At 61.5% G+C, this 14,172-nt stretch overlaps 1 protein-coding gene across 2 annotated transcripts; it reads right to left on the bottom strand.

The window, feature by feature from the left end:
• Window positions 1-259: 259 nt before the first annotated feature.
• On the bottom strand, window positions 260-12,604 carry LOC122172782 (tapasin-related protein-like). Of its 2 annotated transcripts, none has more exons than XM_065573853.1 (6): window positions 12,530-12,604; window positions 11,480-11,717; window positions 4,904-5,227; window positions 3,875-4,165; window positions 3,204-3,299; window positions 260-2,486 (listed from the first exon to the last, which is right to left on the bottom strand). In XM_065573853.1, exons 2-6 carry the CDS (start codon window positions 11,547-11,549, stop codon window positions 2,302-2,304), a joined length of 966 nt encoding a protein of 321 aa, XP_065429925.1. In that variant the 5' UTR covers window positions 11,550-11,717; window positions 12,530-12,604; the 3' UTR covers window positions 260-2,301. The 2 variants fall into 2 exon arrangements, with proteins under 2 accessions (XP_065429925.1, XP_065429926.1); XM_065573854.1 differs by having other exon boundaries at window positions 11,480-11,714; window positions 12,530-12,600.
• Window positions 12,605-14,172: the final 1,568 nt, after the last annotated feature.

Genomic DNA, 14,172 nt, shown 5'->3' with positions numbered 1-14,172 from the left:
CTGGCTGGGAGACAGGAATAAACCCTCCACCCTGAGTGCGAAAGGACTTTGAAACAAGCGATGACTGGCAGCTCCGCAATATACGGGAAATCTTGTTAGTATACAGAGGGGAAACTGAGGCACAGAGCATGTACATGACTTGCCCACATTGACACAGGAATGGAACCCAGGAGTCCTGGCTGCCAGCCCCCTCTCCACTAATCACTAGATCACACCATTTCCATGCAATTTGTAAAGTGGACTCAATTGCTTTAGGCAGAAAGATGCTATAACTTGAGGGCCAGACCCCCAGCTGGGGTCAATGGGCCTGTCACAGACTCCGAGGTCGTGCCCATTCTTGGCCCCGTACGGTCCCTGGGGACCCCCTTCAGTGCGACAGCCCTTCTCAGGGGTGCACTCTCTCTCGGGGGTTAAGCCCCTCCGCCACCTAGAACTGCACCTCTCTGAGCCTTAGCACGTCTGTCTCTCGCCGTGGGCCCCCTCAGGGACTCCCCTCACTCTGGACCCCCAGGGCCACCACTCCCAGAGGGAATAATGCCACCCTGTTCTCTAGATCAGAGCGACTCTCAGACAGCGTAAAACAGGAGGGTTTATTGAGCGTCTGAACACAGCACAGGAAACTCTCCGGTCCTCAGGCCTGGCCTCCCTCAGCACCGTACATCTAAGTGTCTCCTGCATCCAGGTGGGCTTTGCCTGCTCTCTCCATCCAACCCAGAGACCCCTGTCCTTTGTCCTCCGTCCCAGGTAAACAGGTCGCTGAGGCCCTCTCTCTTCAGTCCTTTGTTCCCCTCTGGCTGGAACTGGTTGGTCATCACTGGGGTCTTCTCTCCTCAGCCCTTTGTCCTCCCACTGGGGTGGGTGTCTTAGTCTCCAGGTCACCAGTTGCTAGGGTTCCCCATCTCCAGGCCATTGTCCGGGGGTCCTGGCCGCTAGGCAAGTTCACATGTGGTCCTCTGCAACAACAAACCCTCTCCCACCACCTTGCCAAACATGCAGCATACCGGGAAACTGAGGCGCGCACACGCTATTGATGTAAAACACTACAAAAATCCCCAACTTCATCACAGGGCCGTAGTTCCACTGGGGTCAATGGGGACAGATCTCTGGTGCCAATCAGCCACATCGACGCTGATTTGTCACCAGCAGGGGATCTGGCCCAGTATTTGAATGTATGTCTCCGTCCAGCTGAGGGGAAGTGGCACAACCTCTGATTTCCACGCTAAGGGCTGTTTGGAAATTAATTTATCTGGAGAGCCAGGCAACCTCAAGGGTTTAGATAAGAGCGTGGCACTGGAACCTGACTGCTAGGAGGGCACAAGGGAAGCAGCGCTCTGTTCGGCTTGTTTCATCTGATAAGGGCTTTATTAACTGCTGCCGCCATCTCCACTGGAGCAGAAGAGAGCGGAACAGTTTAGACATCAGTACAGGCCCCACAGCGATCTGCTGTGTGGGCCACTGGAGGAAGGCTGCATTAGTAGGCTGTTATCCCATTATGGAGGGCTAAAGGACTCACCTCATCAGCTGGCAGGAGTAGTAGGCTGTTATCCCCTTATATGTTTAACAGCCAACACAACAGAGAGGGTGTGCCCGGCGCCAAGATGCAGCCACCTCTGGGGCGGGGCAGCTGGGGAAGAGCCGCACAGCCATGCTGCAGGGAGTTGTGAGATGGCATTTGGCCAGGACACCAGGGTTCATGTCCTGATTCCTGCAGACTGTGCCAGGGAAGCAGTGTGCGCTGGGATTCCCGGGGCTGTCAGGCGGTGGGATGCTAAGCAGCTGGCCGCAGTGCGGAAGGAGGAGCCCTGGCTGCAGCGGGAATGCGAAGGCCGCCAGGAATGTGCCAGCCACAGCGCGGACACTGATCAGAGGTGGGCACAGCTCAGCCTGGGCGTGCCAGAGCCGGGGCAGTGGGGGTGAGGACAGGAGGAACTGAACCTCTAGGGGACACCCTCATCCACTCTGCCTGAGTCATCACTCTCCCCCTGACCCCCCCAACTCCCGTCTGCCACCCCCAGCCAGGACTCCTGGGTTCTCTCTCAGCTTAGGGCGGGGAGTGGGGTCTAGTGGTTAGAGCGGGCATGGAGTGGCTGGGAGCCAGGATTCCTGGGTTCTCTCTCAGGGAGGGGAGGGGAGTCTAGTGGTTAGAGCTGGGGGAGGGCTGGGAGCCCAGACTCCTGGGTTCTCTCTCAGCTCTGGGAGGGGAGTGGGGTCTGGTGGTTAGAGCGGGGGAGGGGAGCCAGGACTCCTGGGTTCTCTCCCCATCTGATGACCCAGGCCAAGTCCTTTCCCCCTCTCCGAGTCTCAGTTCCTTCTATTGCCCGAGCCCCCCTGAATCCAAGCAGCCGGTGCAGCTCCTGGCGATGGGGAGCCCATGGAAGGGCGCCCTCTGGTGGTGAATCCCAGCACTGACCGGACCGGTTCCTTCTGTGACAGGGCCTCACCCCCCTGGAGCGGGCGGCGTCGCCCTAGGCAGGGCCTCAGCCAGGCTAGAAGGAAGGACCACGAAGAAAGGGGGCGTGAGCGTGGCTAGGAGTCCAGCAGGTTTGCAGCGGACCCTCCCATCTCTGTGTCTGGCCCCTGGCATCTAACCCCTGGGAGGGGCTCCTGCCTCAGTCGCCCCAGAGACCCACTGCAGGGAGCCTTGCTTTGGGTGCATGTGAGAGCCAGCGACGGCACCCCCTAGAGGGGAAAGGCCCTGTGTCCCAGTCCCCTGCCCTAGGGCTGGATCAGAGCCAGCGCCCCTAGAGGGGAAAGACCCCGTATCCCAGTCCCCCGCCCTAGGGCCGGATCAGAGCCAGCGCCCCTAGAGGGGAAAGGCCCCGTGTCCCAGTCCCCCGCCCTAGGGCCGGATCAGAGCCAGCGCCCCTAGAGGGGAAAGGCCCCATGTCCCAGTCCCCCGCCCTAGGGCCGGATCAGAGCCAGCGCCCCTAGAGGGGAAAGACCCCATGCCCCAGTCCCCCGACCTAGGGGCCGGATCAGAGCCAGTGCCCCCTAGCGGGGAAAGACCTCGTGTCCCAGTCCCCCGCCCTGGGGCTGGATCAGAGCCAGCGCCCCCTAGAGGGGAAAGACCCCATGTCCCAGTCCCTGCCCAACTAGGGTCTCCCTCCCCATCCCTGCCTTTGGGGTCCGATGCCCTTTGGCATTTACCCTACAGAGTTTGAAGGGGCCTGGAGGGCCGGGGGGGGGGGGCAGGAGTCTCTTACCAGCCAGCCCCACACCCAGGCTGAGCACCCCCAGCAGGGCTATTTTCAGGAGGTTGAGGCCAGCGATCAGGGAGGGGGGGTCCTGGTGCTGCGGGTCTGGAAGGGGAAAGCCCCAGAGTTAAGGATGCAGGGGACACCCGGATCCCCAGGAGGCTCCCAGTGTCCCTGCCGAGTCCAGGGCCTGCAGGTCTCTCCCCAGGCAGATGAGCTGTACCGAGCACATGGGGCTGATGCCCCGCGCCTTCCCCTCTCCTGCTGGTACCCACCAGCCCTGCAGCCCGTCCTGAGGCAAACGCCCCGGCCTGTCACTCTGTGAGATGCTCTGCATCTAGCCAGCAGCCTCGAATCCTCCCAAAACCTTTTCCCATCACCACCATTGTTTCCTTGCCCTGCGGGACTCCCCGCTACTGGACATGAGCGGAGCCAGCCCGCGGGACTCCCTGCCACTGGACATGAGCAGGGCCAGCCCGCGGGACTCCCTGCCACTGGACATGAGCAGGGCCAGCCTGCAGGACTCCCTGCCACTGGACGCAAGCAGGGGGAACCCATGGGACTCCCCTCCACTGAACACAAGCAGGGGGAACCCATGGGACTCCCCACCACTGGATGTGAGCAGGGCCAGCCCACAGGACTCCCTGCTACATGAGAGGTTTTGGTCTCCCCCTACTCACCATAGGTGTAGTCAGTGCTGAGGGGATTCTGCAGGGACGGGTGCATCACCTGACAGGTGTAGGTGGCTCTGGGCCCCGATGAGGGTAAGTCCAGGGTGGTGGAAGCTTGGAGGGGTCCGGTCGGGTCCCCACACTCCTGCAGTGGCTGGGTTGAGGGCAGACGGACACTCCCTTGGTACCAGGCAAGCCGGGCAGGTGGGGGGTAGAAACCAGCGGTTCTGCAAACCAGGGTCCATTTCGACTCCGGCTTCGGGTGGAACTGGAGGAAAACAACTGGGTGGGAGGGTCGGGCTGGGGTGGAATGGGACAGACAGATGGGGGAGGGGGAGACAGACAGATTGACAGAGCGGGAGAAAAATAATCAAACTGACACATCTTGGGAAAGAGTCATAAAGACATTGCAAGAGTGGACTGGGACACGGGGCCTTTCCCCAACAGGGGGTGCCAGCTCCAACCTGGCCCCAGGGCGGGGGACTGGCTGGTTCTAATCTCACATGCCTGGAGCAGCTCTCATCCCCCCCCCCCCAGCAGGGGGCAGCACAGACACACAAACCAGTTCTCATCCCTCCAGCAGGGGGCAGCACAGACACACAGAGCAGTTCTCATCCCTTCCAGCAGGGGGCAGCACACACACAGAGCAGTTCTCATCCCTTCCAGCAGGGGGCAGCACACACACAGAGCAGTTCTCATCCCCTCCAGCAGGGGGCAGCACACACACAGAGCAGTTCTCATCCCTTCCAGCAGGGGGCAACACACACACACACACACACACACACACACACACAGCAGTTCTCATCCCTTCCAGCAGGGAGCAACACACACACACACACACACACACACACACACACAGAGCAGTTCTCATCCCTTCCAGCAGGGGGCAGCACACACACAGAGCAGTTCTCATCCCTTCCAGCAGGGGGCAGCACACACACAGAGCAGTTCTCATCCCCTCCAGCAGGGGGCAGCACACACACAGAGCAGTTCTCATCCCTGCAGCCTTCCCCGAAGGACTCAGGCAGGGGCCCTTACCATAAACACGCAGCTGGGTGCCGTTGCCTCGTGCCTCCCCAGTGCCCCACAGCAGCACCCGGCAGACATATTTTCCAGCATCCTCCAGGCTGACATTGGTGATGGCCAGGGTCCCTTCCCCTCTGTGCAGGAAGGTGTCGGGATAGGCCAGCGTGAAACGGGCTCTCAGGGGCACAGCGGCCTCTCCTCCCGGCCCGCCTCGGGACCAGGAGACGGCGCCCTTGTCCGGGGACAGGCCCCGGGAGAAGGTGCAGTTCAGGGTGGCGTTGTCTCCCCGGATGACGCCCACCTCGGATGGAGACTGCACCACGGTGAAGTTGGCATCTGTGCAGAGACACAAGCATGGGGAGGGGCTACAGCAGGGTCCTATGGAACTCCCCGCCACTAGATCAGGGGTAGGCAACCTATGGTACACGTGCCGAAGGTGGCACGCAAGCTGATTCTCAGTGGCACACACAGTGCCCAGGTCCTGGCCACCAGTCCGGGGGGCTCTGCATTTTAATTTAATTTTAAATGAAGCTTCTTAAACATTTTAAAAACCTTATTTACTTTACATACATAGAAAGAGACCTTCTAAAAACGTTACAATATATTACTGGCACCCGAAACCTTACATTAGAGTGATTAAATGAAGACTCGGCACACCACTTCTGAAACCCTGCACTAGATGTTAGTGGGGTGTTTCTGTGGGACTCACTGCAGCATGATATTAGTGCATTTTCCTCGTGGGACTCCTGGGTGCTATCCTTGGCTCCGGGAAGGGACGGGGGTCTAGACCCCTCAGGGGGTCACAAGGTTACTATGTGTGTGGGGGGTTAATTTATAAGGGAGGTTTGCACTCATAGGTCGCACTCATAGGTTTGCTATGTGAAAGGGGTCACTGGTACAAAAGTTTGAGAACCAGTGGGTTAGAGCAAAGGGGAGGGGGAGGGAGCGGGGCTAGGAATCAGGACTCCTGGATTCTATCCCTGTCTCTGTGCGACCTTGGCCAAGTCACTTAACCACATCGTGCCTCAGTTTCCCCATTGTGTCACTTCCCTAGCTGCATACATGAGCTGGGAGCAGGGATTTCTGTGCCAAGGGCTCTCCGCTGCCTGCTAGGCTCTTACACAGAAAGAACAGAAACTCCCCCCCCCCCACCCCCCGCCACACACATTAAATGTCTGTGCTCATGTCTCACACTCATCCGGTTTAGTTCAAGGGAAGCTGGCGTCAGGCCAAACCAGGTAACGAGGCCATTGGGAGCAGGCAAAGCGAGACTCAAACCAGAATGGCGCAGATCTCACTAATGGGCTAATTGCCACGCTGGCTACACGCCAGTGGATTACACAGCTCCGGCGGTGATTTGGGGGGGGGAATTGCAAACACAGAAGGGGGGAAACTAGGGACACACACACCCCCACCCCCCCCGCATCTGGCTTCTGGCACTGACTGCAGAGTGGCCAGCATCCTACCCCCACCCCCAGCTCAGCTGTGCCCAGCGTCCCCCCATGGGTCACAAACATCAAGGGATGGAAAAGTGTGGGGAGAAGAGGGCATAGAGAAAGCCCCTGGCATGGAGGGAGAATCAAGGATCCTGCTATGGGGGAGGGCAGGGGGGAATGGGGGTCACACGGAGCCCCTGGCATGGAGGGAAGGAAAACGGGGGGACGACAAACAGAGCCCCTCACATGGGGTAGAGGGAAATGGGGGGCACAGAGCCCCTGGCATGAGGGGAGGGGAACCCAAACGTGGCAGAGGAAGAAGTAGGAGGTACACAGAGCCTCTGGCATGGGGGGAGACTGGGGGCCCCTGGCATGTGACAAACAGGAGGTACCACAGTCTAGCAGCTGCTCCCCAGTGGCTGCGTTTGGGTGCCTCACCCTGGTCCAGGTGCTCTCATTCGGCCCCAGCCTTTCCTTGGCCTCCCGACACCCTGGGGGCACATCGGGTGCCAGCTCGCGGTGCAGCCCACCCGGGTATGCCAAAGGGCTCCAAGCCCCAGCCAACTCCGCTTTCACCGGAGCCGTCGATCCCACCAGCTTGTCTAGTGCAGGCCGTGGAACTGCCCTCAGAACAACGCCAGCGCCCCCCAAAACAAGCGCACGCCTGCACGCGCACCCTGCCTCAGTTTCCCCACCATGCCAGAGCATGATCTGGGGCTGGGGGCCTTTCCGCATTCTGCTGCCTTCTTATCCCCAGCCGCTGCTGGCCCAGCGGAGGTGCAAGCTAGCGAAACTCTTAACCCCTAAGTGGCTGGGGGAAAATGGGAATTTACACACCCCATGTCCCCCCCACCCCCTGCAGCAGGAGCGGACTATCAATGTGCCCCTGCCCAGCAGCCTGACGCCCCGCCCACCCCCGATCAGCACACAGCCCCCCCTCAAAGGAAGCAGCGAGCGATCCGGGGAGCTGGGGCCAGTATAGACACGGGGCAGGGCGGCCCAGTACCAGGGTTAGATCCCCAGGGGTTAACTGGCCCCGCAATGGCTCACTCCAGGCGGTCGGCAGCTGTGGGAGGCGAGTGCTGCCCCCGGCTCACTTTGGGGATTTTCCACTGCCCCCCGCCCCAGCTTTGGCCCCCTGCGAGAACCAGCTCCCCCGGCTCAGGCAGTCTGCTTCCGGTACCCACTGCTGGGCCAGCGCCAAACCGGAACGGGAACGGCTTCGCTTGTTTGGGCTGCAGCGTCTTCCAGCCGGGGGCAGAGCCGGGTCAGCCCGGGGCTGCGTCCCGGCCCACGGGCCCCGCTGCTGCAATGGTTTCATCACGTTCTCCAGGATGCGTAAAAAGTGCACAGACAGACACCCCGAGTGATCCCAGGCGGGCACACGGAGCCCCTGGCAGGGGCGAGAACATGGGGACCTGAGCATGGGGGGCAGGGAGGAACGGGGGGCACGCTGGAGCCCCTGGCAGGGGAGAGAACATGGGGACCTGAGCATGGGGGGCAGGGAGGAATGGGGGGCACATGGAGCCCCTGGCACAGGAGAGAATGGGGGCCTCTGGCATGGGGGGGAGGGAGGAAGGGGGGCCCACAGAGCCTCTGGCACGGGTAGAGAATGGGGTTCACTGGTATGGGGGCAGGGGGCAAAGCAGGGCTTGAGGGAATGGGGCAGCAGAGGGGTATGGGGATGCACACAGAACGCCCGCTGTGGGGGAGGAGAATGGGGGACAATAATAGGTGAGGGGGGCTATGGGGAAAGAGTGGGGGACCCTAACATGGGGGGAGGGGAGAAGGGGGCAGCCAGAGCCCTTGGCGTGAGGGAGGAGTTGGGGGGGGGGGTTCAGGGAGTCCAGAAATAGAGGGGGAAGGGGCACCTTGGGGGGTGCAATGCGTTCAACCCGCAGAAGCAACACAGAGCACGATCTGCTAGGATTCCCAGCCAGCCGTCCCTGGCACTTCATACCCAGGGTCCTTTGTATCACAATAACAACTAGAAATTCCCCAGACACAGCTGCCCAGACACAGCCCCTGCCCCAGCTGAGATCAGGATCCGTCGTGCCGGGCGCTGCCCAGAAACAGCGAGAGACAGGTCCTGCCCCAGCTGAGATCAGGGCCCCGTCGTGCCGGGCGCTGCCCAGACACAGCGAGAGACAGCTCCTGCCCCAGCTGAGATCAGGGCCCTGTCGTGCCGGGCACTGCCCAGACACACAGCGAGACACAGTCTCTACCCCAGCTGAGATCAGGGCCCTGTCGTGCCGGGCGCTGCCCAGACACAGCGAGAGACAGGCCCTGCCCCAGCTGGGATCAGGGCCCTGTCGTGCCAGGCGTTGCCCAGACACAGCGAGAGACAGACCCTGCCCCAGCTGAGATCAGGGCCCTGTCGTGCCGGGCGCTGCCCAGACACAGCGAGAGACCGTCCCTGCCCTAGCTGGGATCAGGGCCCTGTCGTGCCGGGCACTGCCCAGACACACAGCGAGAGACAGTCTCTACCCCAGCTGAGATCAGGGCCCTGTCGTGCCGGGCGCTGCCCAGACACACAGCGAGAGACAGTCTCTACCCCAGCTGGGATCAGGGCCCTGTCGTGCCGGGCACTGCCCAGACACAGCGAGAGACAGCTCCTGCCCCAGCTGAGATCAGGGCCCTGTCGTGCCGGGCACTGCCCAGACACACAGCGAGAGACAGGCCCTGCCCCAGCTGGGATCAGGGCCCTGTCGTGCCAGGCGTTGCCCAGACACAGCGAGAGACAGACCCTGCCCCAGCTGAGATCAGGGCCCTGTCGTGCCGGGCGCTGCCCAGACACAGCGAGAGACAGGCCCTGCCCCAGCTGGGATCAGGGCCCTGTCGTGCCGGGCGCTGCCCAGACACAGCGAGAGACAGCCCCTGCCCTAGCTGGGATCAGGGCCCTGTCGTGCCGGGCGCTGCCCAGACACAGCGAGAGACAGGTCCTGCCCCAGCTGAGATCAGGGCCCTGTCGTGCCGGGCACTGCCCAGACACACAGCGAGAGACAGTCTCTACCCCAGCTGAGATCAGGGCCCTGTCGTGCCGGGCGCTGCCCAGACACAGCGAGAGACAGCTCCTGCCCCAGCTGAGATCAGGGCCCTGTCGTGCCGGGCACTGCCCAGACACACAGCGAGAGACAGTCTCTACCCCAGCTGAGATCAGGGCCCTGTCGTGCCGGGCGCTGCCCAGACACAGCGAGAGACAGGCCCTGCCCCAGCTGGGATCAGGGCCCTGTCGTGCCAGGCGTTGCCCAGACACAGCGAGAGACAGACCCTGCCCCAGCTGAGATCAGGGCCCTGTCGTGCCGGGCGCTGCCCAGACACAGCGAGAGACAGGCCCTGCCCCAGCTGGGATCAGGGCCCTGTCGTGCCGGGCGCTGCCCAGACACAGCGAGAGACAGCCCCTGCCCCAGCTGAGATCAGGGCCCCGTCGTGCCGGGCGCTGCCCAGACACACAGCGAGAGACAGTCCCTGCCCCAGCTGAGATCAGGGCCCCGTCGTGCCGGGCGCTGCCCAGACACACAGCGAGAGACAGCTCCTGCCCCAGCTGAGATCAGGGCCCTGTCGTGCCGGGCACTGCCCAGACACACAGCGAGAGACAGTCTCTACCCCAGCTGAGATCAGGGCCCTGTCGTGCCGGGCGCTGCCCAGACACAGCGAGAGACAGGCCCTGCCCCAGCTGGGATCAGGGCCCTGTCGTGCCGGGCGCTGCCCAGACACAGCGAGAGACAGCCCCTGCCCCAGCTGAGATCAGGGCCCCGTCGTGCCGGGCGCTGCCCAGACACACAGCGAGAGACAGTCCCTGCCCCAGCTGAGATCAGGGCCCCGTCGTGCCGGGCGCTGCCCAGACACACAGCGAGAGACAGCTCCTGCCCCAGCTGAGATCAGGGCCCTGTCGTGCCGGGCACTGCCCAGACACACAGCGAGAGACAGTCTCTACCCCAGCTGAGATCAGGGCCCTGTCGTGCCGGGCGCTGCCCAGACACAGCGAGAGACAGGCCCTGCCCCAGCTGGGATCAGGGCCCTGTCGTGCCAGGCGTTGCCCAGACACAGCGAGAGACAGACCCTGCCCCAGCTGAGATCAGGGCCCTGTCGTGCCGGGCGCTGCCCAGACACAGCGAGAGACAGGCCCTGCCCCAGCTGGGATCAGGGCCCTGTCGTGCCGGGCGCTGCCCAGACACAGCGAGAGACAGCCCCTGCCCCAGCTGAGATCAGGGCCCCGTCGTGCCGGGCGCTGCCCAGACACACAGCGAGAGACAGTCCCTGCCCCAGCTGAGATCAGGGCCCCGTCGTGCCGGGCGCTGCCCAGACACACAGCGAGAGACAGTCCCTGCCCCAGCTGAGATCAGGGCCCCGTCGTGCCGGGCGCTGCCCAGACACACAGCGAGAGACAGTCCCTGCCCTTTCCCAACTAACCAGGCAGTTTCCCAGGGGCAGGGATCATTCTAGTTGGCAGAGGCTGTTTCTGCAGCTAACTGGCCTGTTCACAACACAGGGACCTAGAGCGAAGCCGGGCCGAGGTGCCCACAGGGGCTGGGACCATGAGGGGAGAGATCACGTCCTGCTGCTTTGCTCCTTCCCTGCCCCGGGAGCAGGGGGGTTGCGTGTTCCCAGTCCCTGCCCGTACGCAGGATCGCCCCACGGAGCAGAGCGACTCCCTCATCGCCCCCTCCGCCGAACAGAAACGGCCCACTCCTGGGGAGCCGCTAAACGATCGCTTCTTTCCCTGCCCGGTCTGCGCCCCTTTGTGCCGGCTTCCCCGTGTCCACATGACGGGCTGCCTCGCTCTAACGGGACAGAGATTCGTTACAGTGGGACAACTTCTGTGTGCAGACAGGCCAGAGTAGGAGAAATAAACATTTCAGAAGAATTATTCAGTAATTAAATTAATAAAATAAAAATAAAAAAAAATAAATTAATAAAAAAAATTAAAGTCAGTAAAGAAAGAGACATTCAGAAAGAGAAACACAGGGGTCCTGACCCCCCACCCTACCTCCCACTCCTCTCCCAGATCTGGGGCTAGAACCCAGGAGTCCTGGCTCTCAGCCCCTCTGCGCTGATCACGGGGGTCTATGGCAGACACACAGCCCCTGTTCCCCCACCCCCGGATGGGGGGGTGCAGTTCTCCCCCACCCCGAGAAGGAAGGTCACTGACCTGTGAAGGAACCTGGACCCCAGGGGAGGAGCTGGACCCACAGCACCAGGCAGCCCAGCTCCAGCCTCATGGTCTTCGCTCGTAGCCAGCAGGGGACTGGAGCATGGTGGCCCCGCCAGGCAGAGGAACTCCCCGCTGAGCGTCACGTGCTGGGCTAGCCCCACGGCCAGGGAAACGGGGCTGAGAGCCGCGGCTTGGGAGCCAGGACCCCTGTCCCAGCTTGGGAGAGCAGGGCCTGCTGGTCAGAGCAGAGATGGGGGGTCAGGACTCCTGGGTTCTATCCCTACCTCAGGGAGGGGAGTGGGGTCTAGTGGTTAGAGCAGGGGAGCTGGGAGCCGGGACTCCTGGGTTCAATACCTGGCTTTGAGAGGGGAGTGGGGTCTAGTGGTTAGAGTAAGGGGTCAGGACAGGGCAGTCAGGACTCCTGGGATCTGTTCCTTACTCAGGTGCTTCTCTTGTGTGTTTGCAGGATTTCTCGCCTTCTTAGGAGGGCAGTTCACGAAAACCCACCTGCCTCTGGGACTCCTCCCCCCGGCCTGTTCCTGCCACCAGAACGGCCTCCCCTGCACTCAGAGGAACTTGGGTGCTGAAGCGAAGCAGTCAGGGGCGTGGGGGAAGCTCCGTGCTGAGCTAGCAGGGGGCTGCGGGTCGGGAGTGAGGGGCTCCGGCAGAGCAGGTGGGTGGGGGGTGGGGAGCGCAGAGCAACTCAGGCCTTATCTCCCTACCTCGCAGGCTGTCAGAGACCTGACCTAATAAAGCGGAGCTGCGAGCGCTGGATTTACACCCTGACAGGATGTGATCAGCCCCCGCCGCAGACAGAACAGCAGGGCAGGGGGTGTGTGGGCTCGGCCGCGCAAACCGGGGTCCTGCCTTAGAGGGGACATGCAGCCCCCGGCTCTGCCAGGCACTGACAATCCCGCTGTTACCAGATGGGGTCACACCGCGAGTAAGGCATGTCCTGCTCGTTCTAGGCCAGCAACTACAAGGGGTCCTGAAGCAAGAGGTAGAGAACCCAGGAGTCCTGACTCCCACTCCCCACCCCATCCCTACCCGGCTCCTCCGTGTGGGGCATTCCCAGATTTGCAGCCCCACAGCCGGGATCTCGGCCTGTTACTGGAACATGCCTGGTTAACGATTAACCCCTGAACCCGCCTGGGAGCCAGGCATGGGCCAGGGGGCTGGATCTTGGCTCTCTGACCCTCACCCGCTCCCCGCAGGGTGTCTCAGAAGTGAGGCGACCTGGCCTTTGAATTTAGGGGTGTCTGGTCATTTTTAATCCAAAGTTAAAGGGGCGAAAGCCCCCCCCCAGGCAGTGCTGGCAGGGGATTGGGGAGCAGGGCTGTGATATCACCTCTGTACATGGCTTTAGTGAGACTCATGGGGTAACCCAACTAATTCCCAGGGGCAGGGAGTCCCACGAGTTAACCCTGCTAATATCCAGTGACAGGAAGTTCCGAGGTTAACCCCACTAATAGCCAGTGGTAGGGAGTCCTATAGGTTAACCCTACTAAAATCCAGGGGCATGGAGTCACATGAGTTAACCTACTAATACCCAGTGGAAGAGGGTCCCACCTGTTAACAGCACCAATACCTAGTTGCAGGGAGTCCCGCAAGTTAACCCCACTAATACCCAGTGGAAGGGAGTCACGTGAGTAACCCACTAATACTCAATATGTTATGGCACGGAGTCTTTCAGGTCTATAACACAAATAGCCAGCGGAAGAGTCCTGTGGTTTAACACCACCAATACCTAGTGGCAGGGAGTCCCGCAGGTTAACCCTGGTAATGGCCACTGGAAGAGAGTCCCATGTGCTAACTGCTCTAGCACCCAGTGGCAGGGAGTCCCATGGGTTAACCCCCTAAGACACAGAAGCAGCCCTTGAAATGTGGGCGTGGCTGGCAGGTGGCCCTGAGCTCAGTCACTGCCGCGCACTCCAAGGCCCCGCGCCGGCCCTGCACTGCAGGCGAAGACGCTGCTCAGCATTTCAATAACTGTGTCAGTCTGTGGCCGAGCTCCGGGCCGACGGGGCCGGGGAATCGCACTGCGGGGCTGCGGGCTGGGGCTGTTTATCAGCCAGACCCCGGGCCGAGCTGTCACAGCGCTGGGTGGCCTAGATTTGCTCAGAGATAGCGAGCTCAGCACAGCCCCTTCAGTGTGAGCATGAGACAGGGGGCAGGGGAGAGGACAGGGCCCAGACCAGAGCCAGCAGCACCTAGACCCTTCTGTGAGGGGTTCACTCTGGGGTACCACCTGGAACTGGGGTACCGCTGAGCCCCCTGACAACCAGTCTGGGCTCCCTCTCGCACTGAGCTGCTGTGACAAGCTGCAAACCCCTCCAGCCTGCATTTTCACTAGCATTCACACAGGTCAGGACACACCCAGCTGCCGTCACCTGCAGGCTCTCTGACCGCCAGCCTCCCCAGAACTGAACCATCCTGCCCTGGTCAAATCTGGCCAGTATGTGGGTTTAATACCCAGTCCGCCTTCCCCTCAATGTGAAGAGAACCATGCCCCCTTGTAGAAACCAAGCCGAGATTTTCCCCAGACACCTTAGTCAAACGCACACTGGTTTGGATTAAAGCATAAAATAAGTTTATTAACTACAGAAATACAGATTTTAAGTGATTATAAGTGATAGCAAACATCAGAGCAGATTACCTAGTAAACAAACAAAACTGTAAACTGTGCTTAA

The sequence above is a fragment of the Chrysemys picta genome, chromosome 20 (genome assembly GCF_011386835.1).
Source record: "Chrysemys picta bellii isolate R12L10 chromosome 20, ASM1138683v2, whole genome shotgun sequence".
NCBI lineage: Eukaryota > Metazoa > Chordata > Testudines > Emydidae > Chrysemys > Chrysemys picta.
This window is presented reverse-complemented; position numbering and strand designations above follow the sequence as displayed.